Raw genomic sequence first — 26,278 nt, 5'->3', positions numbered from 1 at the left:
CTTGTCAGGGCAGTGCAACGGAAACTTCGGTGAGAGTTGAAAATTCTGAAAAACACCGGGCGACATTTTATTCAAGCACGTGGCTCTTCTTCGAGGCATGGTTAGTCAGTTAGCCGTTATCGGCTTGGAAGAGCTTGAAGCACCCATCGACACCGAAACGTCAAGATGGAGCGCATCATTTCCCACTCTGGACTGCAATACTATGATGCCATTCACATCAGTTACCAAGTTCTCACATGCTTCCTCATTATTTTTAGTCAGCGCGATCCAATTCGGCCAGTGACGAAGCCCCTATCAATAGAAGTTTCGATTGGTATCCGTACCTCATCATTTCGTGGAGTGGATGTGAAAGCCTGGCAATAGTCCCATCCTGACGTGGCCCGGCCAATGTAACGTGCTCCGCCGGCAATCGGTATTTTCGTCGCATTTCGCGGCACAGAACAGATGAACGGACAGCACCAGACCTTGATAAACGTAGCTGTCTGCGATGCCTAGGAAATTCTTGGTGTTAGTCGAAATATACTCGATCCCGTCTTTCGTAGGTCGAATGAAGATAAGATGTCTAAAGTCCTCTTTGCTCATCAGATATCATTTGTTAAGACACTGCCCCCTTGGGTACGATGAAATATCAACCCCGCATCCTCCGGAATCCCTGCATACATCACTTTGATTCGTCCAATTGGCAGCGTTAATTGCACTTCACGCGTAGTAGCCAACCAAACCCTTGTCTCGAGGTCGGGGGCGATCGCAATTGACGGGGAGCCCATGTACATCAAGTGACGTTGCCTAACACTGAGTTGCCTGGTTGCCTCGTTGCCTCTGTGACCGCGCTGCCCTAACGTACGCGCGAATTAATCGTACGGCCACAACTCCCTCTACCTCATCGTCGCAGCTGCAACCAGCGGCCAATACATCAATCGCACCGTCACCTCCGGAGAAGAGACGTGAGAGGCAATCTAGTGAAACAATTCCTTCGTGCTCGCTTCGCTTTGACGCGTTGTCGAAGGTAGCACGGCATCTCACATGGATCCTTCCATCATGGCCATCAAGCCCAAAGTTGAACGCCCATCACGTGATGGAGAAAAGGACAGCCCGGCAGGTCCGACTGTATATCACAACCATATCTCAATCTACGGCCTATTATTTCTTGGTCTGGGGTGTTCAACGGAGACTCCAGCCCGGCCTGCGCTTTTCAAACCCCAAACTATCAGCGACTGGGAGAAACGCAAGGAGACGATCCGAGACCTTTACATCACCAAAAACCTGTCGCTCAGAGATGTTGACAGAATCATGACGGAGAAACATCAGTTCTCAGCCACGTGAGCGATGCGACGTTGGTTACCCGAAAGACTGCGGCTAACAATGGATCCTTCTCAGGCATCGGCAGTACAAACTGAAGTTTCTTGCATGGAATTGGAAGAAGTACAATGCCCGAGAGAGGAGTACCAGACGACTGAACGAAGGCTGGGTGGAGACACTTCCAACAGTGGTCGTTGGCAAAAGACCCATTCGTTCTCGGCAGAGCACTGTTCCAACAAGAAACCGCAATCACGAGGTACGCATAGTCGGAATGCGATCATCGCCACAGCTGGAATGCCAAATACAGTTTCCTAATGCGCCATTGCTCTGGTGCCAGGAGGATGAACGTGTTAATGGGCTATTTCTCGGTCTACGGGATCTCCTCTTCGGCACCTCTCGCATTAATCCTCGTTGGAGACAAGTCGGAAGTTCTTGGTGGCTACCTGATGCAGGGGAGCACCTCGTCTCCATAATTATCTTAGCTACCCGTCGGCTAGAAGCTGGAGAGATCCAATCGAGTGGTTCTGCATTGCGAAAGGCTTTCCTTGGCATCGAGGATGTCATCAAAAATGAAGCCTTGATGGGTTACCAGTCGCTTTTCTTGGAAATTCCCTTGAGACTCCTGGAAACTGGACAGATCAACGAATTGCGATTTTACACTGCACACCTTTGGGAAATGCTTGACATCAGGAAGAAAGGACAGCCAATCACCCAAATGGCTAAAATGTTACATGGCATCTGTGCCAGCTCCCCTGAGGCCTTGCTGTATCACCTCCGCCAAATGCATGTCATCACTGCAGATATTTTAGCTCGGATCCGAGGCGAGAACGACTTTAACACCGTCAACGCACGGATGAGGACGCTGAATCTGCAGGAGAATGCCGGAAGCGACGTTTCACAAGGTTACCTGGCGGTCCTCGACAATTTTGGAGCTTTGGCGCGTGACTCGACCACGGCATTTGGTCAATTTGCTTACGACATGAGCCAAGTGGAGTGTCGCCGGATTCAAGCCAATATGGGAACGACACAGGTGCCACCAACAGAGCTGAAGGAAGTCTGCGACAGGTCGCTTGCACACCTGCTAGCAGGCGTTGACCACTCGACATTTCTTCGGAAAAGCCAGAGCATCTCAGAGCTCGCGCACTACGCCGTAACTGAGTTTATCACTCATGAATGCATGATGCAAGTTGGCAATTTGGATGCAGGTATCGCGTGCTTGATGCGAATGGTCGAAGCACTTGAACGTGCCCAGAGCCTATCTTCTAACGAAATCGTGAGGATGTATCATGCTGGACAGGCAATAAGGGCTCGTCTGAAGCTTTCGGATCTACTAAATATGGCGGGAAGATCTAAGGAAGCAACGGCGACGATGCAAGGCGTATCTTCCTTGGAGCAATTGGGGGAGCCTATGTAGGTTTAACAGGGAGGCTGCGGGATGGCTCGTGGACCAACACAGACGTCTGCGTCTGGATAATACCATATATTCGGGTGATATGATTTCGAGATGTCTTGACTTACCGCAAAAGTATATCGACCACCCGGTGATGCTTCTAGTCCGTCGCCCTGATAGCGTCGAGGTGCTGTGATTATTGCTCGTTATCATCAGTCGTCGACAATCATACTCAGAATTCTTAATCTTTTGGGTTGCTCTGATCGAGGCTGAGACGAGCATACCAGCCTGATACTATAGACTTAAGATAAGTCAGGCTCTTTGGCCTGCAAAACCAATTAAGCACCGAAAATTGTAGTATCATTGTTGGTTGAATTGAATATGCAGCGGAATGGGAACTACCAACAGCGACCCCTACCAGACCAACAGCTGCCTGAGAGGTCTCTTCGGGTACTGCCGTGCATGTTGATAAGACTATTGTGTATCATCGTTGCTTACTCTGCATGCCTGACGTGTTTACTTTCACCAATCCGTACTTGTTTCCCTGCTGCATACCCTAGTTCGGGCGCGACAGGTCGCCGATCGCTTGTGAAGCAAACCATCGCCATTGGAGAAACGAAGTTGGTTGCCTTCAGCATACTGCAACAATCTCAGTATTGTATGCATCGAGGCGGGGTTGATTGAGGAGACGGTAGGGATCATACTACAAATGTTACCGTCACGGCGCGTACTCCATGAGCTGCCTCGGAAATTCAGATCCGGTAGTATATTTGGCAATGAGACCCCGCAGCCTTCTACTCTCATCTTTCCTACTGATTCATTGTCAAACGAATGCCACCTCTTCATACATACACCACTTGACGTGTCTACTTCCGCGTTCGAATTGTCAATTTCCATACTAGAATCTGGATGCAAATATATCCATCAATCTGACTACGGCACTTGGTACCTATTTACCAAATTTAATCGGCATTGGAACCTGTCAAACATGGTGTTCGATCTTGAAGAAGCCAAATCTCATCTCAGGGAACACGGATGGGTCCGCGTTCCCTCAATTCTCACAACTGAAGAGGCTGCCGCTGCTCTCAATCGACTATGGAAGGTGAAGGCTGCCGCCGAGGCCCGTGGAGAGGACACATACCTGTCGTTTCTCGACCCAAACCCCAGCAATGTACGCGTTTTCTACCTCATGGAGCTTGACAAGATCTTCCGCGATCTCATCTCGCACCCGACCGCCATCTCCATGGTAAAGGCGGTGCTAGGCGAGAACTTCCTCATCAGCAATTTTACTGCCAACATTGCTCGCCCCGGATCCCAGAGTATGGCTTTGCATTCCGACCAGAGCATTGTCTTCCCCGATCCGTGGCAGGACGTGTGGGCGCTGAATGTCATCTGGTGTCTGACAGACGTCAACAAGGACAACGGCGCGACGCAGTATATTCCAGGGTCTAATAAATGGGTTTACCGCAAGCAGGTGCCTGATAATGCACCTGAAATGCTGGTCCCCTTTGAGGGCAAGGCTGGCGACATCATTGTCATGGACGGCCGCGTGTGGCACACCTCGGGCAGCAACACTACCAAGGATCAGGACCGCGCTCTGTTGTTTGGCTATTACACTGCACCTTTCATGCGTCAGCAGGTCAATTGGACTGCCAAGCTGCCCAAGGAGATTCAGGATACGTGCAGCGAGGAGCTCAAGGAGTGGCTTGGCCTCAATCCCGTTGGAAACATTGGTATGACGGGCGATCTGCGGTACATGTCGGTTCAGTACCCTGAGGAAAAGACAATTGCTAGAGAAACGGTTGACAGTGGTTGAAGTTAGACTTATACTGGAGTCGGATTCCCCAGGGACACAGTCTCATCATCTGAGTGGATACATACGGGCTCGGACTATGGTGAAAACCAAACATAGGGTTTAATTCCCGGCGTGTGTTGTGATTTCCTCGCAATTCGCAGGCCGAAATCCTCCTCGCGTGCACATAAGAAAAGCCCAATGAGAACCTAAATCACTCTTAGTGGCTTTAGGATGTGCCAAGGGGTACTAAATGTGTTATAGTATGCTCAGCTCACATACCTGATTAATACATACAGGTAACGAAGTAAAGTTTCCTATTACTTATGTTATCTATGCTAGTCTTATCAGAATGCCTATGGCTGGTGCAGCTGTCGTCCCTGTTGTCTCTGTTGTCTCTGTTGTCTCTGTTGTCTCTGTTGTCTCTGTTGTCTCTGTTGTCTCTGTTGTCTCTGTTGTCTCTGTTGTCTCTGTTGTCTCTGTTGTCTCTGTTGTCTCCGTCGTCTCCGTCGTCAGGGGCGTCTGTTCCGTTCAAATTGAAAAACAATAAATCCCGCATATTTGTCTTCTCAACCAAAGTGTGATAAAGGCCTCGAGGTCATGAAACAGATTGACTTCGTCTTAAGTCGAAGACACCTGATAACATCCATGGATGGTTACTTAGAAATGGGAGCGGTGCCCGCAGGGCCGGGCGAATATTTATACTCCGTAGGGAAGTTTTAATCGTCTCGTACGAATTTGATGACGGTCCAGCCGTAGTCGACTTAGGTACCGCAGCATCAGTACCCTTTCTTTCTTGGAAAGGAAGCGTTATTTGTTATATTGACTTGCCCGACCTCTAGGCCAACCCGCCTAAAGGCTTCGGATATGATATAGTAGATCAATCAATGGTTCAGCTTCACCGGAATTGATCTCCAGTACTCAAGGGCCTCCCTCCTGATACTGTCCTCCTCCAGCCATGTTCCATTGGGGCTGACATTCACTTGCCACCCCAGGCCATCTGATCCTGGTTTCGAGTACAAACTCCACTCAGCTGCAGGCGACGCCTTGAGGGTGTTCGGATCACCGTGAACCACAAAACTGGCATAGTATCCGGCAAGTATCTTTCCGGCTTCTGGATACTGCGTGTCAGGTTCAGCCCACGCGTATGGGACGTCAGAGCCGTGAGAAATGCCAAGGTAAGGGGTGATGCTGTTATTGGTGTTCCAATGCAACTTCCAGACGGGAACATCAGCCGCAGAAAGACGAGACGCAATCTCTTGAGAGGCACTGATATAGGATGTATCGCCGTAGACTGCGGTAAGACGTGTGAACTGCGCGGATTGGCCACGAGCATCCACGTAAGGAGAACTTGAGTCGGCTTGGGGATCAGGGTATAACCGAGAGAATGCTTCACGATCGCTGCTGTCAAGACCCGGATACAGATTGGACAACCAACTCCAGGCTTGTTCGTCGGTGGTAAGATTTGTCGGTGCGTACATACTTCCTTCTTCGGTGATGAAGGAGGTGACAGCTGGGACGTGATTCCACTCCCCAGATTCCCAGGTCTCTGACGGTAGACGAGGAATAATGGCAGCGCCCGAGACGGCTTGGAAGGGATGGGTTCCGTTGTACCGGTAATCAGCCAGTAGCGCCGTAGATGTTTGCTCAATGAGATCCACATCGACTTGTCTCAAACAGGCTAACAGGTCCTCGGCAACGCCGTCATCCTGGCATCCTACTCTTTCAAGGAACTGCTCGTACTGCTTGACAATAATGGGCTCAGAAGCATTTGGGAAAGATCGTCCAGTTGGGCCACCAGACTGGAAGATGGCTTGATGGAAAAGCTTCTCGCCCTCAGCGAAGGGGTTTTGGTAGTGGAAACCGACTGAATGGGCGCCGGCGGACTTTCCACCCAGCGTGACACGATCACGATCTCCGCCGAATGATGAGATGTACTTGTGGACAAAGCGAAGAAGCTGGTGTTGGTCTTGCAAACCCAAGTTCACCAAGTCGAGATCTGCAAGGAGAGGCGATGCAAGAAACCCGAGAGCAGCTAGCTAGATTGACAAGAATGTCAGTATACAAGAGAAGAGATGCAACTGATGAGAGGATAAAGTTACCCTGTAGTTGAACGTGACAACCATTACAGGCTCAGGTGATGACGCGACAAAGGATGCGCCATCAAATATGATGCCAGCTCCGTTGCGGAACAAGCCCTGGCACAGATTAGCTTCAGTCTGTTTCATAGGCCGAAGATTTATCTGGAACATACGCCATGGATCCAGATTAAGACAGGCAGCTTCTCCTCGATGCTAACCCCAGCTGGTCTGTAAACATTGAGGTTCAGACAGTCCTCGCCGTACTCCAAATCAGTCTTGATGTAGGTCACCAGATTCGAATTTCCCGGCTCTTGAATGCACACTTTGCCATAGACCTTAGCGGCGCGAGTCCCATTGAAAGCCGGCGGCCAACCTGTAACCGAGAAGCGCAGGTCACTGATTGGTTGAGTCGCGTAGTCAATACCGTACCAAGCATGAACCGGCTTTGAGAGGGGGTATCCCGAAGTCGTAGAGTTCAGTGTTGTGCCGGTAAATGAGCCATATGAGGGGATAGAGACGGTGAGCGTCTCATTGAGGGGCAGCGGGCTGGCACGGGAAGCAGTAGCCAAGAGGAGAGAGGCGAAGAGGTTGGCGCCGTGCCAAGAGCTCCCAACAAAGGGCAACCAAACCATGACTTTCCGAATCAAGGCTCAAGTGCAGCTCTATTCCCAGACCGCAAACGAAGAGGTACAGACTAGAAAATCTACAAAGTCACAGACTCGACAATTATTTATCCCGCTCAATGAGTCGGCAGATAACTAGCCGGTGCCGATCAAGTACCGGTAATAACCCCTCATACTGTCATGTTACCCTGGCAAGTCCCCCACCGAGACGATAAGAGTCCCCGCTAAGCAATCAATGGTGCAAGAGTAGTTTGAATGACGAGATTCGTGCCTTGGAATGGCGAACAGCCAAGAATTGTCGGTGGAGGATAAATTGGATTTGATCATGTCGACAAATATTGTAAAGCCAAGACTGATTATGTAGAAGTCGCATTTGAGTTGAGTACTTGCAGTAGTTTGGCCAACTGCCGCCAATGAGGAAAGCCGCTCACAACTGTTATGTTGATTTGGTGTCCACAGCCTTCATTGGATGCTCCTGAGGTCGCACGATATTTCGAATGGATTTGCCTCCTGTTATCTCGAAGTCGTTGTGATTTTCGTACCGTGTTCGTGTTGATGCAGCAATATTGCCCTCAAAACATTCTCCGGGTCACGCGGGGAACCCGCCAAGGAAGCCGAGTGGGGAACTGGTCGGGGAAAGTGCGACGTATGAACCTAGTCGTCGGCGCCGGTGCCGGTACCGGACTGGAAGACGGGGTGTCTCGGTTCATCCCCCAGCGAAGGCTTTTACTGCAATTCAGAGCGGTCAGATCGAGCTTTCGCTGTATCAATCATGCAACGTGGCGAAAGGGTCTTCTCTATTCAACAGTCAATCAAATAGGCCATATCAAATGGGCAGCCTACTCCGCGGCTACCACGATTGCAGTCAAAGTACTCCTGGTAGCCCGTTTCATGTATCATCTTGTTCACGTCGAAAGCCAACATAAATCGGGAACTGGCCAGAAGAATGACTTGCTTGTTTGCGCTTCCGAACCTTTTAAAGGAATGTTATAGTACATAACAAATTGAACACCTTATTTGTAACCCTTTTAGTTCCTCGTACAATCATCAAGTCGTCACCCAACTTTACCTACATCCAAATAAACATGGATGTAAACAAGGTTACGAAGACAACACAGGACCCCGCTTGGATCAAGGATGCGGCGTTCTTTCCGTTGCCGCCATTACCGCCATTATTACCATTGTTTCCGTTACCATTATTTCCCCCGTTATTGCCGCCGCCGCCACCTCCTCCATTACCGCCGTCCTTGGCCATGTTCAGTGTGAAGAATGTGCCACCGATGGGACGCTTGAGACCGGCCATCTTTCGGAAGGACGTCAACTTGGTAGTGTCAATAGGTAACATCCATGATTATGCAGGGAGGTTGTTCTTACGTTGAAGTTCTTACGGTCCTTCATATCCATACCGACCATATCAAATCCCATCCTGTTCATCTTCTCGGGCTGGACGTAGAGCAGATAGATATATCGATGCATGCCACTGCCGGACTTGGGCTCGGGCGGCATGTATTCGGTAAACGCGGCTGATGAATTCTTCATAATCATTGAAGAATTTAGTACCGCCGACTTGGTCTGTTCAACAGTAAAGTTTCCAGCCAAGTAGTGCTTGATGTTTCGCTCGCTCGGGTTCTCACGCGAGGGCGAGTCAGGTCCAATCTGGTTCGCTAGCGTCAGTCAAGCCATTCCGCATCAAATCCCACGTATTGTCCAAAACTCACCATCAAGACGATGAACCGAGAGTTCCTGGTCACATTTTGTGCCATGCTGATGTTTTCCACACTGAACTCAAAGGGTATCTTGACCTCCTTCATTTTTAGCTTGGAACCAGGCATCATCAATGCCTTATCACCATCGCTGGCCATGTATCCTGCGTAGAAGGAGACCATGGGGTCAAATGATCCCATCACTTCTGGGACGATACCGCTCTCCATGAATGCCTGGTGGAACTCGGATGTCGACATGCTCCTCGGCGGCATATCGCCATGGGCAACATTGGCGGCTGCGAGTGGGGCGAACAATGCCGCGATACTGAGAATGGCCTTCATGTTGGTGTCTGGTGGTAGGCTGCCGTTCAGTTACCAACAACATGAAGCGTAGTGGAAAGAATGGCGTCCTGCACCTGATGATATACAAGAGGGTCGAGAGCGAGAGTGACAGCAGGGCGAATCGGGCACATTGACGAGTACGCGAGGCAAAGTTGGGCCTAAGGAAGTAGATGATCTTTATGTTCTGCCCAACTCATCACTTTACCACCACCACCCTAGTATTGGGGCATCACGGGCCAAACGTTAGACTGATATCCTGGATCTTGAGCTGCACCAAATTGCTCAACATGCTCTGGCGATGAGACAGAAACAGTGAGGCTATTAAGCTTCGCGACAGTGCTCAAAGAGGTCGGACGTGCGCGGGGTACCGCAGACTTTTGAGCTCAAAGTTTCAGGAACATGCACGTCCCGCACCACCATTGGACCTCCTCGTTGGCGGACTGGGAACAAGCTTTTGAAGAGCGGGTGGGATGTCACTCCTTATCCTTGCAGCATTGAAAATGCGTTGCGAAATGGTTAGAGTGCTCAGAGAAACATCCTGTCACGATCGCGCACACGCAGCATGTCGGCCCATGGGAAGCTCGCAACCTTCAAATTTGTTTCCTTGCAATCATATTTCAGTGTTTCTGAGTGGCTGTCATCGACTTTCGCATGAAAGACCCTATGGTGAGAACAGACTCAGCCATATCTTGAGCTATCGTGTGCCTCCAGACGAATTAACGGACAGATAGACCCTTTCCTAGGGACCAAGGGTCGTTTATGCCGCGTACGCCAATGACATCATGACTTGAAAGTTGAATCCGTCCTGGTCTTAATTGTACAAATAATAGCTTCATAGCCCTTATCTTGCCCAACAAGCGGGAAACACGTCGCAATGCTTCGGAGAGGGCTCCGACTCAAAGCTTTGAGCCGCATGGTCACATTCGGAGATTTACTCCCGCCAAAGTGCGGCGACTTCCGAGCATCAGGCGGGGCAAGAGAAACAAGTTCACGGCTCGGGGGCCTCCGAACTAGGACAAAGCTTCGATAGGACCAGGTGAACGTAGCTGTGGTCATTTGACAAGGTACATGCTTGACGCGACAACCCCAATCTTCACGAGCCGGAATGTTTCCCACGTGCCCGGGTCGCTTTATCAACCCGACTAACAACCCAGGGCCAGTTGTTCACCACATTTCCCTCTAGATTGAGAAATGGACGCCGAAGGTACTTGTTTGCTGCTGGATTAGGGATGCTAGGCGTATTGGATGCCAAGGTCAGAAAGGCGCCGTTTCAGGGCGCCAAGAAACTCAGAGGCAAAAATAGAGTTCGAAGATCATCCACAACCCTGTTCCAGTGCAAGACCACGCGAGAGGTGACTTTGAATGGAAACAATAAACGTCTTCCTTCCTCTCTCAATTGGTTTGAGACTGTTGACAATTCACCTGTTCGGGTCAGTGGTCGGCATCTACGGGGTTGCATCGTAAGGTTGCTCGTTTCAGCGAATCGCAAACGGATGCGACTGCGCTGATGTTTTCGAGCTCGCAACCACCAGACAGGGAAGGGATCCTGGCGCGGATTCATGTGGACAGTGGGCCTGTTTCATGCTTCATGGTGAATTGAGGTTTGCACCGGCAGGGTGTTGGGCGGTTGAAGATATGCATAGGATCCCAATAGAAGGATCAGGAGATGAGATGGCAAAGAAACGAACACAGAGGCATGGAAATGTAAACACCAGGAATGATACTGTGAACAGCTAGATGCAGTTCTCGAACAGGGATTCGAAGTTCTAGTAATCTCCATATGAGATCCATTATGCAACGGTGGTTGAACCTTCTTTCATTTCTTCTCTTTGAAGTTTTGAAAGTGGCCGACGAGGCTTCAATTGTATAGTCAAAGCCTCGTATTCTCTATCAATATTTCCTCTTTATTCCAACGAAGAAATAACTACCGGGTCTAGAATCCCATATCGGATTATTGTCCAAGAAACCTTGACTGTTCCACGTCGTTCGAGCCACACGATCAAAAGTATCGACGACGGACACCGGCAACTTAGGTAGTTAAAGATCTGCTGTAGTATTACAGTTCCAACGATAGGGATTGACTTAATGTTATAGTTACTATAGAGGAGCTCATCCCGAATTGCATCGGATATACGACGGTTTTCCGACTGATATCAAAGCGCTACGCGGCTGCAGCTGTAATATCAGACGGGATGTCATCGCTGAGAACGCAGCCAGAGAGTTTGAAGAGTGAAGTTAATTGCCAATCAATAAGGTCGAAGACTGTTTGCTTGGTAATGTGCATGGCCTCTCAATCTCTTTCTCCGTGGACTTTTACACTGTTATTTTCCTGGTTCCCTCATACTGATTCCTGCATTAGGACAAGCCGGAGACGAAAATTTCGCATACGGCGCAAGTCATGCCACTGTCCATGGAAATGGTGAAGATGGCCAAAGTAAAAATCATAAACGGGCGCAATCCTGCGATCTCATGGCCGACGTAGGGTGCAAGTAAAATACACAAACGATGAGTTGGACTGGTTACAGAAGCTCTAACACAGGTATTCTATGAGATCTGACTACGGAGAAACGCTCTGTGGCTGTGAAATGTGCCACAGCCTCGCAGAAGGCGGAATATCACATGCCGAACACACAAGACAATGGCCCCCGCCCAAACTGACCCGGTTCTCTGGGCACGGTCAATATTGCCCATTTATGTCGGGGAATATCGGTGTTTGCCCGATATTCCGATACGCAACGGCCAGTGTACCGAAATGCCGTGCATACCAGATCAGGAAAGGCTTGAACGCCTCGGTGTCCCCACTTATTCGGCCCCCGCTTCGGTGCCGGGCCACCGGTGAGTCGCCCGCGAGCCTCCGTCCACCAGCAAATCCGCTCCGTTGACATACGTGGCATCCGGGCCCGCCAAAAAGGCAACAGCACCGGCAATGTCGTCAGGCGTACCGATACGGCCAAGAGGAACGCCTTTAATTATGCCCTCCAACATCGATCCCGCGGCTGACTGCATCACCTCGGCGATCATTGGGGTCATGGTGACACCGGGGCTGACGGTGTTGATCCGATTTCCTTGACGGCCCCAAGCAATTGCAGCATGGCGAACGCGAACTATGCAGCCTCTTTTTGAAATGGAGTAAGCGTCGCCTGGGTCTCCGGCAAGGTTGATGTCTGCATGGTTGAGGAGTTCGGTAGCAGAGGCAGTTGCGAAGTGGTCGTCCAGAGCGGAGTTCGGCTTCTTCATGTGACCTGCCATAGAGGCTATCACAGTCAAAGAGCCGCCCGGAGCCATCAATGGCTGAAATGAGTCTATGATGAAGGCAACGCCAAGGAGATTCGTGTTGTAAATCAACTCGGCGTTATTGGCTGCGTTGGACACACCCGCTGTCACCACAACAGTCTGAATGGGACCCAGCTTGGCTGCAGCCTCCGCGAAAGATGCTACAAATTTTTTTTTCGAAACGTCGATTGACTGGGCCGTAAATGAGTGACCGGCAGAGCGGAGCGAGTCTTCGGCGTTTGAGAGGGTTGCAGGGGAAAAGTCGGAAATAAGGATGTGGTGGGACGGACCGAGCCGACGGGCAATGGCAACGCCCATGCTGCCGGCGCCAATGACGGCAAGAACGGGGCGGTTTGGAGACATGATGGGAGAGAAGAGCGTAAATTGAGAGGAAGCGAAGATTGTTTGCAGAACTTTCTGGTCGCAAGTGTCGATTGATGGTGTTAAAAACGACGAAGCTCGCGTTGTCAGTCTTCGAATCTCGTTTTCGGCTCGGTTGAGTAGTCGAAGACCAAATTGCCAAGATATGAACCATCGAATCAAAAGTTATCGCATTCGGTTTCGTACCTCGTTCAGATCGGAAATCAGGATGCTACGCTGAGTTGGTGAAAAGTGGTCCCCTGCCTGAACGTGGCTTAGACCAATCCAAGTCATCTTCCACGTTGGTGTCAAGCTCTCGCAAGTTCCTGTTACTAATTATCAGCTTTGGAAACAGTCCCATGCACGAAAAGGTAAGAATGTTCACATCAGACTTACTGTGGGGTGAGACCAATCAACTTACTGCTAGAGATCGCAACTCTGCGAAGTATCATCTCAAGTTGCCTGTTATTGGATGTTGTTTTGCTTAGTTGAACTATCTTAAACTTTCTGATGGGGTTGCTGAAATGATTCGGAAACAACACTCACATATCAACTCCGCTTGATTGAATGTAGCGTGACTCGGCAAGTTAATCAAATCCGTAAATGATTTTCGAATAAGCACTAGCAATGTTGGCTGAAACTCTGCTCTAGTTGTCTCAGAGGTTACGTTATCAATACAGACAACATAGTTAATGAATCAAAACTATCTCAGCGAAGCTTCGACTGCGAACATATGATCGGAGAAATCGCCAAATATAGAATTCTCGTGGTATCTTATGCAAGGCCATGCAGAAGTTATTTGGCAATGGAAGAGCTAAGCGTCGGCATCTTCCCTTTCCACTCGTCCGCCTTGCCTTCCGCTGCATCAACAAGCCACTTTGCTAAGGCTCCTCTTTTCATCGAAGATGTCCATCCAGACTCTCCGATCCATCCGGTGAAGAGTTGGTCCTGTCTGTCTTTCTCCCAGCTCTCGGGATCCGAGTCCCCTGGAATTTGAGCGATCCGAAAGACCGTCCAGTCCAGACCCTCGGCCTCGGTCTCAAACAACTTCGCAAGATTCAGCATGTTGTTGTAGATTGGGCCTGCAAAGAGCGACATGAAGATGGTTACCATCGTCTGAAACATGGTCCAATGGTCTTCGGGTCGTTTGATGGACAATGTTCCCATGGCGAAAATTCGCTTGACTCCGTGCTTTCTCATTGCAGGAAAGACAGATGAGCGGTAAATATCTGCAAAGAGCGACGGATCGATCTTCGTATTCTTGATGTCGGGCCCCAAAAGCGAAATGGCAATGGCGCTCTCTGACATTGCAGAAGACAAGGCATCCGAATCGCTCATCTCTCCCTTTACAACCTTTAGTCTCTTGTCAGCGCAAGTCAAAAAGATTGTGATTACAGCGGTAGAAACATTGACTAAGGGCCTGAATTACCTGGATGAGTGGGTTCGAGGCTAAGTCATGAGGAATCTTCGCAGGGTTCCTCGCAAAGACCACAGTCGCATGGTTTCGAAAGACGAGTTCCCGAAGCAGACAAATGCCTGCCGGCCCCGTGCCTCCGAGAACGAGAACTTTGCTTCCTGGCATTGCGACAAGAATGGAATGAGCTGGATGCAATGGCAAGGTGGCTCAGACTCATCAAGCGACTCTCCTACGATATAAGACACATTTTCCTCCGCATTGATCTCTGTCGCTATTCCGCAGTCCGACTTGTAAGTCACGATGGCTATCCAGCAACTGCATCAAAGTCCGCCGCCGCGCCATCGCCCAAAGTCCGGCGCGCAACTAGGTTCCCGCGCGGAAACCATTCCGGGCGGGAAACTTTTGCGCGCGGACCCAAGTCGTGCGGACCGCGCCCCGAGCGGGTCTCTTTAAGACCTAACCGTCCGAGTCCAAGGCCAGACGCGCGGAAATCCTCACCTCCTTTTTCAGCTGTTCAGCCATATCTTGTACCACGCCGCTTCCTCTTTCGGAAAATAAAGGGAAAAACGACCGAAGGGCCTGATCAAGTCGAAAACATGCCCCGTGGCACGTCGAGCTGCTGGACGTGCCGCATACGCCACAAAAAGTGCGACGAAACGCTGCCCGTGTGCAATGTGTGTGCCGGCCTCGAGATCAGCTGCTACTCCGACCAGGAGGTTCCAGAATGGATGGATGGCGGCGCGAGGCAGCAGGCTATGGCCGAGAGGCTCAAGACTGAGGTCAGGAATGGAGCCAAGCGCCGTAGGGCTAGACGGATCTTGCAGCGCATCATCGGAGATGCGGATGACATATCTAGCAACATATTTGTATTGGATCCTCCCGCGCATATCAACTCCCGTCCGGCGCCTCGTTCGGCGGACAACGACAACGAAAGACAAGATGCACCCCGTACGACATCCCGCCGGACTGGCACGCCATCAAGATCATTCACCAATAGCCCTGGCTCTGATTACCCCATCGACCCTCTCCTACAGGAAATCACGCCGCCATCTTTGCCCAATCTCCCTACGGAACTCGAGCAAAGTTACATCATGTCTTATATCGACTACATCTTCCCTGCAGTATTCCCGTTCTACACGCCCAGCGTTCTCGAGGGTGGGCGCACGTGGTTGCTTATTCTTACCCTGGCCAACAAATCACTCTGCCACGCTGCTACTAGTCTGTCATCCTACTTCTACTCCGTGGTACCCGTCCAACAGCGGCCAGAAAGACGGGAATGTGTACCCGAGGCCGAAAACGAAGTACAGAACCAAACATGCATGGCCATGAGGAAAGCCCAGTTTGACCTGAACGAGGTCAGTAAGCACGGTGTACACGGAGATTTACTCACAAGCGCGCGGCTCTTTGATAGCATCGTACATCTGATGTGTCTCGAGGTCTCCATAGCCAGCAATGAAAACTGGCAGTTCCATTTAGACGCTGCGGTCCTTCTATTCAAGCAGATAGTGGAGTTCCCCGGAGACGTTGGGAGCCATCGGTCAAAGTGGGACGCCATGTTGGAACACATGAGACGACTAGCCCACCCCGGTATGGACAATCCGCCTCGGTGGCCAGCGTGGACAGTGGACCAGGCCGCCTTTCGCTTCTTCTCTGGTCTGTTGATTGTCCACGACATCATCTACAGCACAGGAGTCGAACAGATCCCCCGGCTCCAACCCTTTTACCCTCTCGTCCTAGCAGCCGAGGACGAGCCGAAAGAAGACCCGGATCGAAACTGTCGACTAAGGTTGGAAGACTATGTCGGCTGCCAGAACTGGGCAATGATACTCGTTGGCGAGGTGGCTGCCCTTGACGGCTGGAAGAAGACCATGCAAAAGAAAGGAGCGTTGTCATTGATGCACCTCGTCAAGAAGGGGGCGGACATCGAGCAGAGTCTGCGCGATGGCTTAAGCCGATTGGAGACAATTGACGCAACAGCCAGGGATCATCGACCGCCATGGCTGGCCGACTCGAATCAAGCCCATGACGAGGCAGAAGCCTGCCACTTGGTCACGCAGATCTGGGCGCACGCAGGGCTGGTATACCTCCACGTGGTGCTTTCCGGATGGCAGCCAGCCAACATCGATATCGCTGACTCTGTCGCTCAAACGATTGAGTTATGTAGGAGACTAGGAACGCCACGGAGAATTCATACGCTTGCCTGGCCGTTGGTTGTAGCGGGATGCCTGGCGCAACCTGAGCAAGAGCCTGCGTTTCGAGAGTTGTTCTCACACATGGGTCCCTTGAGGTCATTTGGCTCGACAAAGCTAACAATAGATATTGTGGAAGGTGTATGGCAAAAGAGGGAAAGTATCGCGGCCGACTCTTGGGATGTTGCGGCGTGCTTGAACAGCCTCGGTCGTCGGGTGCTGCTTGGATAAGGATGTGTTGGAAGATACACGCCAATCCTGACGACGGCAGGTTGCCGGCAAGTAATTGCTCCGTGGCGAGAGTTGCCATCAAGGCGGTTACTAGAAGTCAAATTCCCAGTCTCTTAAACGACATGATTTGTCACTAGTCATCCACCAGAAAGGCATCGACCACAGACCGACGGACGTTTCTCAAAGCATCCCACCGGCCCAGCCCCGCGGGATCGCGAGGGTACATGCAAGCAAGGAGGATCGCTGGTTTGGTTAGAGAAAAGGTATGCCTGCAATGAATAGTTGCATCCATATTACATCCGCATTGCGACGTGAACAACGCTGACGAGCGAGGTACACAGGACTTATACAATCGAGAGTCTTACAACCACGGGCGACCAGGCACCTATCGACCACGAACGATACCGCGCAAAGTCCTTCTAAAAACATTTATCGAATCTATCGATGGCGCATGTGATATCCTGAATCGAACCATCACAAAGCGCGGCCCGTATACGACTCGTACGCTTGGTTCATATCCTTGCTTCCCTTGTGGTCCAAGGGCACCATCGCGATGCTCGTAGACTCTTGTTCTTGCTTGGGATCTAACTCAGGACTGTATCGACGTCCGATAAGGGCCGTGTCGTCATCAAACTCTCCATCTCCAGCTCTGGTGTTCGCGAACTGTCCTCCGCCGCCTCCGATGTGGACATACTTGTGCTGGCCCCAAGTCTGAACCCTCTTCAGCAGGGTCAGTGGCCTTGGGACACCACCTTGGACGTTGCCGCTTTTGATATCCCGTCCCCCGGTAATCATTCCGCTGGTGGGGCCCTTCGGTGCTCGGGGGTTATGTGTCTTGATGCCCATCAAGACCGATGCCAGGAGGGAGAATGCGAGGGCGATCCAGGTCGGCACAAACAGCAACCCGAGCGCAGAAGAGATGCCGATATCGTTGAAGTCTTCATTGATGGCGTCGTCTACCTTCTTGAAGATGACTGTCGCCGCGATTGATGCCGCGAGAAGACAGATTGTGGCCATCGCAGACAGGACGACACCCGCAAAGCCAGCTCTGCCACAACGGCCGCTGATGACCGAGACAATTGGAGCCAAGATGGTCAGAACGAACGCGAAGATGTACGCGACGCCAAAGAAGGAGGACGTCTTGGCATAGCTGTTCAGGGCATCGTTCAGGTTACCGGAGAAAGTCCCCGCGATCGAGGTCGCGTCAAGCTTGAGGTCGCTGCGTGGGTCGAACCAATATCCGACCAGACGCGTGGTACAGACCGTCACATCATTGATGTGCCCGCAAGATCCGAGAAGTGTTATGTAGTAGACGTCGAAGATATGAAGGGTTGCTGGGGTTGCATCTTGTCCGACAAGGTCGGCGCCGGAGACCCTCGAGAGATCTTGGAGGTACTGCGATCCTCCAAGCTTCGCTGGAATATTCAAGTTCGTAGCATCAACCTATTGAGTCGGTTAGAGCCATAGAGATCCCGAGAAACAAGCATAGGGTATCACCCACCCGAAGAAATGAGAGTTTATCGCCAACCCCAGGCCGCGAACCTGATGCAATGATAACCACGATCAACATACCCACAATCATCGATGCCAAGATCGGCAGAAAGGTGAAGGCAGGCACCCTGCGAGTTGGTGCATTGTGTGCCATACCTGCGATACAGAGGCCAACAACACGGAATGAGTTGAATAATCGAGTCGAATTCACGACGTATGGAATGTGGCGGGTTCAATAAGCAGAAGACGCGGACGGTCCAGCTACAAGTACGTGAAGGTCTCCAGCCCTGCCGAGGATGAGGCAGGCAACCCGCAGGCAGACACCAATCCCCGGAATAACGTTTGAAGCCTCGGATCCAAGGAACCGTTAAGCGCGATGCCAAGGTGGAATCTTTGAAGTGGCGCATTCATGGGAGATGAGCGGCGGCTGATCGCGTCTGAACCAGCTCACTGGGCGCCCGTTGGAACAGTGGCATTGGCTTAGGTCTTACGTGAGCTCTCGTCTGGTGTCTTGTCTCAGTCTGTGCGGCCATGTTCTTGTCGTTTTTTCACACTTCTTCATGCTTAATTCACTCGTTGGTAATCGCCAATCGTCTGAATATGTTGGATCAATAACCGAAAATGGAATTCAGCCCAGCCCATCTTCGGATGATGATCAGGCCGGATGAAGGATCGCAACATCACCGCTTGGCAGGCAGACCTGATCTCGAAGTCATCTATGGGCGTGGTCGAAGGAAGCGCGGCAATTCCAGGAAGCTCATCATTCCGCAGCAAGGGTTCGCTCTGTCACATCTCGGACGGCGGAATAGACGTTATCCGCGTGGCACAGCATCCGACGGACGTTGGTACAAGCGGCTAGGTGACGACCGGGCACTGGGCTTAGGGCTCATGGTCCAATTGAATTCGCCCGTCAAACAGATCTCAGATGTACGAAGGATCAAGAGACTAATCTGTAGCCGCTGCATCGTCAGAATGCTATTCTGACATTCCATCCTCTCCCTAGACGCTTAGACGCTTGGTCAGCTCAGCCCTAGTGCGACCCCTTTTTGTCTTTGACTGGTGCGGGGAGCGTGGCGTAGACTTGGCGTTGACCTTAGTCCCTGAAAGCTGTTGGTTTTGTCTTCTTGGTGTCACGATCAGTTCTGATCTGGCCCAAAATGGCTTGGGAATTTCCAAGCCGGCTCGAGGAGAGAGCTTGGCTTCAAAAGAGTGTGAAATATCACTGCTATCCCTGCGTGGCATGACGGACAACTCTTCCTGAGACGACACCCATCACGAACACTCGAGACTCTTATGTTTGTCTGCAAACATGAAGTCCATTTTATCGTCACTGACCGTGGCCGCTGCACTTCTCGGCGTGCAGGCCGCGCACTTCGATGTCAATGTCGGAAAGAACAACCAGCTCAAGTTCGAGCCAGAGACACTCATTGCGAACCGTGGCGATACAATCACGTACCACTTCTTCTCCAAGGCAAGACTGCTTCATCAAATCGAGAAGAATGTGAACTTTGCTAAGATTTCCTCAGAATCATTCAGTCACACAGTCTTCATTCGATAGCCCCTGTAGTCCGCTGGCCAGCGGTGGCTTCTTCTCAGCCTTTGTACCTTCAACTTCCGATTCGGAGTGTGCGAAAACATTTTTCACAATCACAGTGAACGACACGAAGCCTATCTGGATATTCTGTGGCCAGGGCAACCACTGCCAGCAGGGTATGCTGCATAGCATCAACCCGCCCTCGTCAGGAAACACCTTTGACGCATTCCGTGACAAGGCCAAGGGTGCCGGTCCGAGCAGCTCTCCTCCCGATGGTCTGCCTGTCGGCGGCAAGCGTATCTCGCGGGTGGACGTGGGTCTCAACGGAGCTCTCACTTTCAGTCCGAATGACATCAAAGAGCCTCCGAGGACGTATGTTGAGTTCAGCTTCAACCCACGAAACCACTCAGTCACACAGTCGTCTTTTGATAAGCCATGCGAGCCATCTGTCAACGGCTTCAGTAGTGGTCTCATCCCCACAGCTCTTAGTCCGTCCGGGGTAACCTTCAGTATTCTAGTCAACGATTCCAAGCCGTAAGACCTGATCACCTTGACGTAAAGATTCTTTCCGCTAACTACGACATAGCATCTGGTTCTACTGTGCACAAACAACCGGAACTCACTGCCAAAAGGGTATGGTCGGAGCCATCAACGCCCCAGATCAGGGCAACAAACTCCAAGCTTTCACAGACCTCGCCTCCAAAGCACCTCCCAGCACCCTGCCTCCCATGGCTCCCCTCGGCGGCGTCCTCCGCGCAAACAGAACGATCCTTCCGATGGTGAATTCCGCCGTCGTCAACGTCTCCGCTCTTACAGCAGACATGATCGCCTACATCCCCAAGCCGGGTGACAACGACCAGTACATGATGGGCAAAGCCGGTGGCGGCGCAATCATGAACTGGAACTTCGGCACTAACATCAGCGACGCGGCCGTGGAACATCTGCAGCTCATCCAGTTCCTCGACAACATCCTCCTAAAGGTGCTATTCGAAGGTTACGAGAGTCTGCAGACGGGTGGCAAGTGGGCCAATGTCTACCCCGAGACCATTGTCGAGACGATCGGGACAATGGCCGCACAGGCGTGGGTGCATCGCGGCACGGCGACAGATTCGCTGCAGCACTTTTCCAAGACGGTGTTGAAGGAGTGCGCCTACGCCATTCCCGACCTTGACATCGATGCGTTCCTGAGCACGACGATTACGATATTGCTGTTGGAGATTGGACTGATTATTGACGCGACGGCGCTGCTGGCGCCGTCGGACCCGTGGCTCATACCGGCCCTGGCGACATCGCTCGGTGCCAAATCGCGCATGACGGCCGTTATCAACCTGATGCAGAACCATATTGCTGCGGCTGCGCCCCGCGAGGTGTCTATCCCAGCCGAGTTGGTGTACTCGTATGCCATGCACCACTACGTGTCCTCGTGCCCGGACAAGTTGGCCTGGGACAAGCCATTTGCGAAGTTGGATATCAAGGGTCAGGGGTTAGACCAGGCCCAGAGGTTGATGGGCGTTGATGTGCAGTGGGAGGGCAAGCATGATGGAGACTTGTTCCTCGCCTGGCTTGGTGCGTGGGGAGAGGTTAAGTTTTCGTCCATTGCTGATGGCAAGTCGTCCGTGCCTGAAGATTTATATGGTCATGTTTGGGCTGTTGTCACGTCGAAGAAGGATATCAAAGCCTCGGAAATTGCGGGTGCAGCGATAGCTGGGCCTGAGATGATCTGGGTCACGCAGCCTTGAATACGTTTGTCCTGACGTAATTTGATATAGCGGCGGAGTACATAAAGGAAGAAATGAAGCCATCGGATAACGTGACACAGGTAGAGGGAGATCATCATTGGTGGAAGAATTTAGATGCCATATACACTATCATTACGCATTTCGTATGCATGCTCCTATCCAAGGCGCCTAATGGGTGTCAAACTAAGTGGTTTTCTAAGCGGCAGTTGTTGCGTTGCCAGCCGCCTGGTACTTGACGATGAAAGGCACCGTCGTAAACACATCCCAATCTTCCTTCTTCTCACGATCTCCGTAGATTCTGAGTGCGCTAACTCGCATCTTATACACACCAGGTTCGAGAACAGTGCCGTCGGCAAGCAGGCCGTTGAAGTACGCTCGTTGGTCAACACGCGTAACGTACGGAAGAGGCCAGCCGGCCAAGCTCCCGAGGTTCTCCTCCTTGCCATTGACAACAGACAGGACGTCGACCGCGAGTGAGGCGGTGCCCACGGTAGGTTGGATGTAAACGTTGGGAGTCGCAGACTGGTCACCACGGTCGGTACGAGGAGGGTTGGCAGGATCTGGGCGAGCGATGGTGTAGGTGCGGTTCGCGGGGATGACGCCGTTGTACTCGGCGAGGTAAGCTTGCGAGGCGGTCAGGACTGGGGTGCTGTACATGCTGCCGACCACGCCGAGGTACGGCACGTTGAGTGAGGGGGCGTCGGTGTTGCTTGTGAGGATGATGTAGCCGCTGTACACCGGCAGGAGGGTCGCGTTGAGGTTGGAAGGGGGCATGCAGGTGACGGTCAAGTCAACCGAGCCACCAGCGCGAACAGTCAGCTTTCTATGGAAGGCGTTAGTCAAGGTGAAACAGAAGTGGTGATGTCAGCGACATGACTTACTCAGAGCTGAATTGGAGGTCCGCCCACTCCTCGACGATGGGGTTGGGGAAGGCGGCCGCTCTCAGGCGGTCGGAGGTGGAAATGAAGGTGTACATGGTCACAGCCTTGCGGTGGCTGATATCGAAGACAAGGTCTGCGGATCCAGTGTTCTTGATGCTGACAGTGGCGTTGCCGACGAAGTTGTCCGTGTCATTAAAGGAGATGGAATTGACGCTGAGCTCGGCGGTGGAACGGGCTGCATCAAATGCCTGGACAATACCAGCGCCCTGTTGCGGGACGGGGGCAACGATGTCAGAGTGAGCTGTGGTGCCATCATACCAGTCGAGCTGCTTCGCGGTAGACGAGAGGAACGAGGCGAGGCGCTTGGGGTCCTTGGTACCATGAGCCTCGGCGAGCAGGGCGTAGATGGCAGCAGTCATCGGGCACGACATGCTCGTTCCCGTCATGACTCGGTAAGAGCCCAGGGCAACAGGGTAAGTAGACAGGATGTTGGCACCGGGGGCGGCGAACTGAGGGCTCGCGTCCAGTTCCCATGTCGGTCCCCAGCTGGAGAAGGTGCCCATGTAGCTGCCGCTGCTGTTGTTTTCGAGGTTCTCGAGGCGAGTCTTGGTGTTGTTGGCATTCGGGATGGAGACAGCGACAGCTCGGCCTTGGTCGAGGAGAGATAGCCACTGCGTAGACTGATAAGGCGGGACAGACGCGACGCCTAGGATGCCATCGGAGTAAACGTACTGCTCATCGCGCATGGTTCTGGCACATACGTTAGTTGATCTATCATGACCATCAGACATGCTCACACTTACGTGTTGTCGTTGGTGTAGTAGAGGATGTAATGTCCGCCCTTCGCTGCAACATTGTTGCCTTGGTCGTTAGGGTAGCAGCCGGTCGCTCGAGAGTCGGGGAACTGCAGCAGGGCGATCTTATTGCTAAGATCCGGCGTATCTTCCGGCAAAGCACTGCAGGCGTCGCCAGTCCAAAGCTGAAGGGACAGATCACCAGTCAACTCGGGAACACCAGGCAGGTAGCCAAACTCGGTCTTACTGCTTCCAGTAGAATTCGAGTCAACAGTGAAAGTGCCGGCGTTGAGAAGAGTGGGAAACAATGCGTTCGTAACGGCACCGATGCCGGCAACGCCCCGCCCTGTTGCCGGAGTTGAGGCGTAGAACATGCCGGTGCCACCATCGTTGCCCTCAGAGATGACAACAGGAACGCCGGCATCAACAATGCGGGAAGCAACAAGGCCCCAAGCGTCCTCAGCCCAACCGGAAGCACTGTTGAACTCGTCAACACATCGTCATTGATGAACAGTCGCCGGGTATGACTTACTCTCCATCAGAGCAGGAAATGATATCAGCTCCCTCCTCGAAAGCCCGGCTGAACGCAGCAATTAAAATCTCGTTGGTCCCCGAAGCAGCGCATCCCCATGCACGGTAAGCAGCCAGCTTCACTCCGGGAGCGGCACCAGTGAAGCCGTACTCATTGCCTTCGAGCTGAGCGGCGATAATTCCAGCAACGTGGGTTCCGTGGCCCACGCAGTCGTCCATGGGGTCGGCATCGGGCTGCGCAGGTCGAACGCCAGGAAGAAAATCGTCGCCGGTAAAGTCCCATCCGGCTTCGACGAGGCAGCCAGGGCCGAAACAGCCTCCGAGGGCGGGGTGCGTCCAGTCGACACCGCTGTCGATAATTCCCACACGAATTCCCTTACCGGTGATGCCCTGTTCGCGCAACTTGTCGACCTGGGTCATGATGTGAGGGGAGAAAGTGTCCTTGGTCGAGTTGCCGGGAGCACCGCCCTGACGCTTTTTGCGGGCGTTCGCAGTTGCGGAGCCTTGGTTAGGGGCACCGTTATCCTCGGGCAGGTCGAGCTTGATGGTCTTCACGGGCCAAACATTCTTGATGCGGGAAGAACCAGCCATCTGGCGACGGAAGAGCGCGCTATCATGGTGCGCTGCGTTGGACTCTTTGACTTGGAAAGACACACCCTTGAAGAAGCGGTAGCTCATCTCCATACGCGTGTCGGCATCGATGCCAACGGCCTTTAGCGACTCAAGGAAGCTTGAAGGGGTGTCGTTGTCGTCGGCGAACTCGACAATGTACGCGCCCTGGAGCAGCTCGCTGCGGCTCTTCGTCGTCTGGGTGTCGTCAGATTCCGCTCTCGGGAGGTGAGCCGGCGCCGGGGCATCCGCGTAGATGCGCGGGTGGAGCGGCTTGGCCGTCGCTGCGTTGGCGCCCAGGATGGCCGAAATGATCGCGTGTGAGACCCTCATCTTGACTTGATCACTCGCTCACAGGATGTAGGCTAGCGGGTGAGGAGACGAGAAGAAACAGATCGGGCGCCATTACGGGTGCAGCCGTTGATATACACGGGTAGCCCGCACCTCGTCATGGGGGTTGTTTATCGGTTGATGGAGCAGATGACACGAGTTGGAGATGAAGAACGGCAAATACGAGCTTCGTTCGTGATCTAGCGCGCAGATCCCCGGCTTTGCAAGGGGCGGCCCCACTGTTGAAGGTGTGCCCCTCGCGTGAGCCGAGATCCCCGACCTTGGACTTTGGAGAACGATTGAACGAAGGCGTAGTTTTTTGTAGAATGGACCGAAAGAACGACTACTCGTGTATCGATCCAAGTCATGATGGCTCGACATATAATTCTATTGTTAGAGGTCTTCAGAACCTATGGCCTTCGATCTTTTGCTCGCAAACAATGACTCTGTTCAATGTTCTTGGGTGGGTCCTCTCAGCAAGTTTATAATGCGCAACTCTCTTGGCACTCCTCCGTATTCCGAGGGTATCCATTTAAATAGAGTAAGGTAGTATTCGCCAAAGTTACCGAGCCGTCACTTTACGTGCTTGGGCAGGTGGGCAGACGGTGCATCTCCCCACGAGGCGGTTGTCATGATGCGCCCTCGAAATGAAGACTTGAGGTTTCGATTCACATCGGGAAAAAAAAATCAAGGCCTGTCGATGACATAAATGATTACTATCAGAAGTCTAAATACACCTTAACTTGATTTCGCCCTGCGAAGTTGCATGCCCGTCGTATGAAAGCCGCCTCAACCCTTCCAGTCTCTCGCATCATTCAACAGGGCTCCGACCTCATGAGTCCGGTCATTCGCGCGCTCAATCACGTCGTATTCATACATAGCTTTCCTCCAGTCTTGAATCTCGTCCACGAGACGGTTAGGATTTTCTCTTGCTGTTATGGCGATGTCGTCGAAGAATTCCTCCAGCCTCTTCCGTCTCTGCCGCTGTGCTTGCGCCGCTAGTTCACGCTCTGTGTGCTGGCTCTCAAGCTCAGACCTGAGCCTCAGAATCAAGTTATCGGCTCGTTGCAACCCCGCATTCTGATGCGCGAGACAGGTCCGAAAGGCCTCCCCTGCAGACATTTTCTGGCCCTCAAAGTCAGCATCCGCAAAGCACTTATCCATCTGCCTAGTCTGGAGCACTTCACTTGAAGTTTCAAACTGAGAAGAGTTGTAACCCGATGAGATGTGCGATAATTCTGGAGACTCGCCCGAGGAGTTTGACGTCACATTCGACGGCAGCCCGGGGGTTGGCGGGCAAAGTGGCGAGCGCATGTCTCGAACTACCTCCTGCATTAAGGAAGATGGACCGTGTACCTTTTTCGGCCCAGCGCGCGGCTGAATCTTTTGGGATCTGTCTGTGATATCTGCACTCCAGGTATTGACATCACGGCGCAAACGCTCTTTGGCCCTCGCAGAAATAGGCTCTCTGGGAATCGGGCTGGGGTCGTATACGGTTGGAGTTTTGTTTGTGTCCGCCTCAGGGAATGCCCTCTTGGCCTTTTCGGTGGCGTTGAGCCGGGGCTCAACACTTTCATTTGTACTCATTGTAGGTTTGATTGCGAAGATTGCTCACTAGCGTAAGAAGTTCTGACGATGGTTCCTCGACAGCTGGGGTGCGGTGTTCGCT

The 26,278-nt window shown here is 52.2% G+C and overlaps 9 protein-coding genes across 9 annotated transcripts; 3 read left to right on the top strand and 6 right to left on the bottom strand.

The window, feature by feature from the left end:
- Positions 1–3,677: 3,677 nt before the first annotated feature.
- CGGC5_v005707 (Dioxygenase) lies at positions 3,678–4,505 on the top strand (the record flags this gene model as incomplete). The annotated part of the gene is made up of 1 exon (XM_032024251.1): positions 3,678–4,505. The coding sequence occupies one exon, from the start codon at positions 3,678–3,680 to the stop codon at positions 4,503–4,505; it is 828 nt and encodes a 275-aa protein (XP_031879123.1).
- Positions 4,506–5,365: 860 nt separating this feature from the next.
- On the bottom strand, positions 5,366–7,194 carry LIP1-6 (Lipase 1; the record flags this gene model as incomplete). Its single annotated transcript, XM_032024250.1, has 3 exons — positions 5,366–6,520; positions 6,584–6,679; positions 6,736–7,194. The coding sequence occupies 3 exons, from the start codon at positions 7,192–7,194 to the stop codon at positions 5,366–5,368; spliced, it is 1,710 nt and encodes a 569-aa protein (XP_031879111.1).
- A 1,060-nt stretch (positions 7,195–8,254) lies between these two features.
- CGGC5_v005705 (mitochondrial 54S ribosomal protein mL38) lies at positions 8,255–9,230 on the bottom strand (the record flags this gene model as incomplete). Its single annotated transcript, XM_032024249.1, has 3 exons — positions 8,255–8,506; positions 8,560–8,841; positions 8,904–9,230. 3 exons carry the CDS (start codon positions 9,228–9,230, stop codon positions 8,255–8,257), a joined length of 861 nt encoding a protein of 286 aa, XP_031879128.1.
- Positions 9,231–12,032: 2,802 nt separating this feature from the next.
- On the bottom strand, positions 12,033–12,866 carry hsdA-1 (3-alpha-hydroxysteroid dehydrogenase/carbonyl reductase; the record flags this gene model as incomplete). The annotated part of the gene is made up of 1 exon (XM_032024248.1): positions 12,033–12,866. The coding sequence occupies one exon, from the start codon at positions 12,864–12,866 to the stop codon at positions 12,033–12,035; it is 834 nt and encodes a 277-aa protein (XP_031879127.1).
- A 792-nt stretch (positions 12,867–13,658) lies between these two features.
- CGGC5_v005703 (uncharacterized protein) lies at positions 13,659–14,171 on the bottom strand (the record flags this gene model as incomplete). Its single annotated transcript, XM_032024247.2, has 1 exon — positions 13,659–14,171. One exon carries the CDS (start codon positions 14,169–14,171, stop codon positions 13,659–13,661), a length of 513 nt encoding a protein of 170 aa, XP_031879126.2.
- Positions 14,172–14,876: 705 nt separating this feature from the next.
- ptaR3-4 (Pestheic acid cluster transcriptional regulator 3) lies at positions 14,877–16,700 on the top strand (the record flags this gene model as incomplete). The annotated part of the gene is made up of 1 exon (XM_032024245.1): positions 14,877–16,700. One exon carries the CDS (start codon positions 14,877–14,879, stop codon positions 16,698–16,700), a length of 1,824 nt encoding a protein of 607 aa, XP_031879056.1.
- Positions 16,701–17,174: 474 nt separating this feature from the next.
- On the bottom strand, positions 17,175–18,282 carry CGGC5_v005701 (uncharacterized protein; the record flags this gene model as incomplete). The annotated part of the gene is made up of 2 exons (XM_066151498.1): positions 17,175–18,143; positions 18,277–18,282. The coding sequence occupies 2 exons, from the start codon at positions 18,280–18,282 to the stop codon at positions 17,175–17,177; spliced, it is 975 nt and encodes a 324-aa protein (XP_066009053.1).
- A 1,218-nt stretch (positions 18,283–19,500) lies between these two features.
- CGGC5_v005700 (putative GPI-anchored cupredoxin) lies at positions 19,501–21,464 on the top strand (the record flags this gene model as incomplete). Its single annotated transcript, XM_066151497.1, has 4 exons — positions 19,501–19,692; positions 19,759–19,792; positions 19,845–20,259; positions 20,312–21,464. The coding sequence occupies 4 exons, from the start codon at positions 19,501–19,503 to the stop codon at positions 21,462–21,464; spliced, it is 1,794 nt and encodes a 597-aa protein (XP_066009054.1).
- A 195-nt stretch (positions 21,465–21,659) lies between these two features.
- vpr-15 (Minor extracellular protease vpr) lies at positions 21,660–24,612 on the bottom strand (the record flags this gene model as incomplete). The annotated part of the gene is made up of 4 exons (XM_032024242.1): positions 21,660–22,287; positions 22,346–23,095; positions 23,149–23,616; positions 23,672–24,612. 4 exons carry the CDS (start codon positions 24,610–24,612, stop codon positions 21,660–21,662), a joined length of 2,787 nt encoding a protein of 928 aa, XP_031879053.1.
- Positions 24,613–26,278: the final 1,666 nt, after the last annotated feature.

Source organism: Colletotrichum fructicola (genome assembly GCF_000319635.2).
Source record: "Colletotrichum fructicola Nara gc5 chromosome Unknown KSG_Nara_v1_contig03, whole genome shotgun sequence".
NCBI lineage: Eukaryota > Fungi > Ascomycota > Sordariomycetes > Glomerellales > Glomerellaceae > Colletotrichum > Colletotrichum fructicola.
This window is presented reverse-complemented; position numbering and strand designations above follow the sequence as displayed.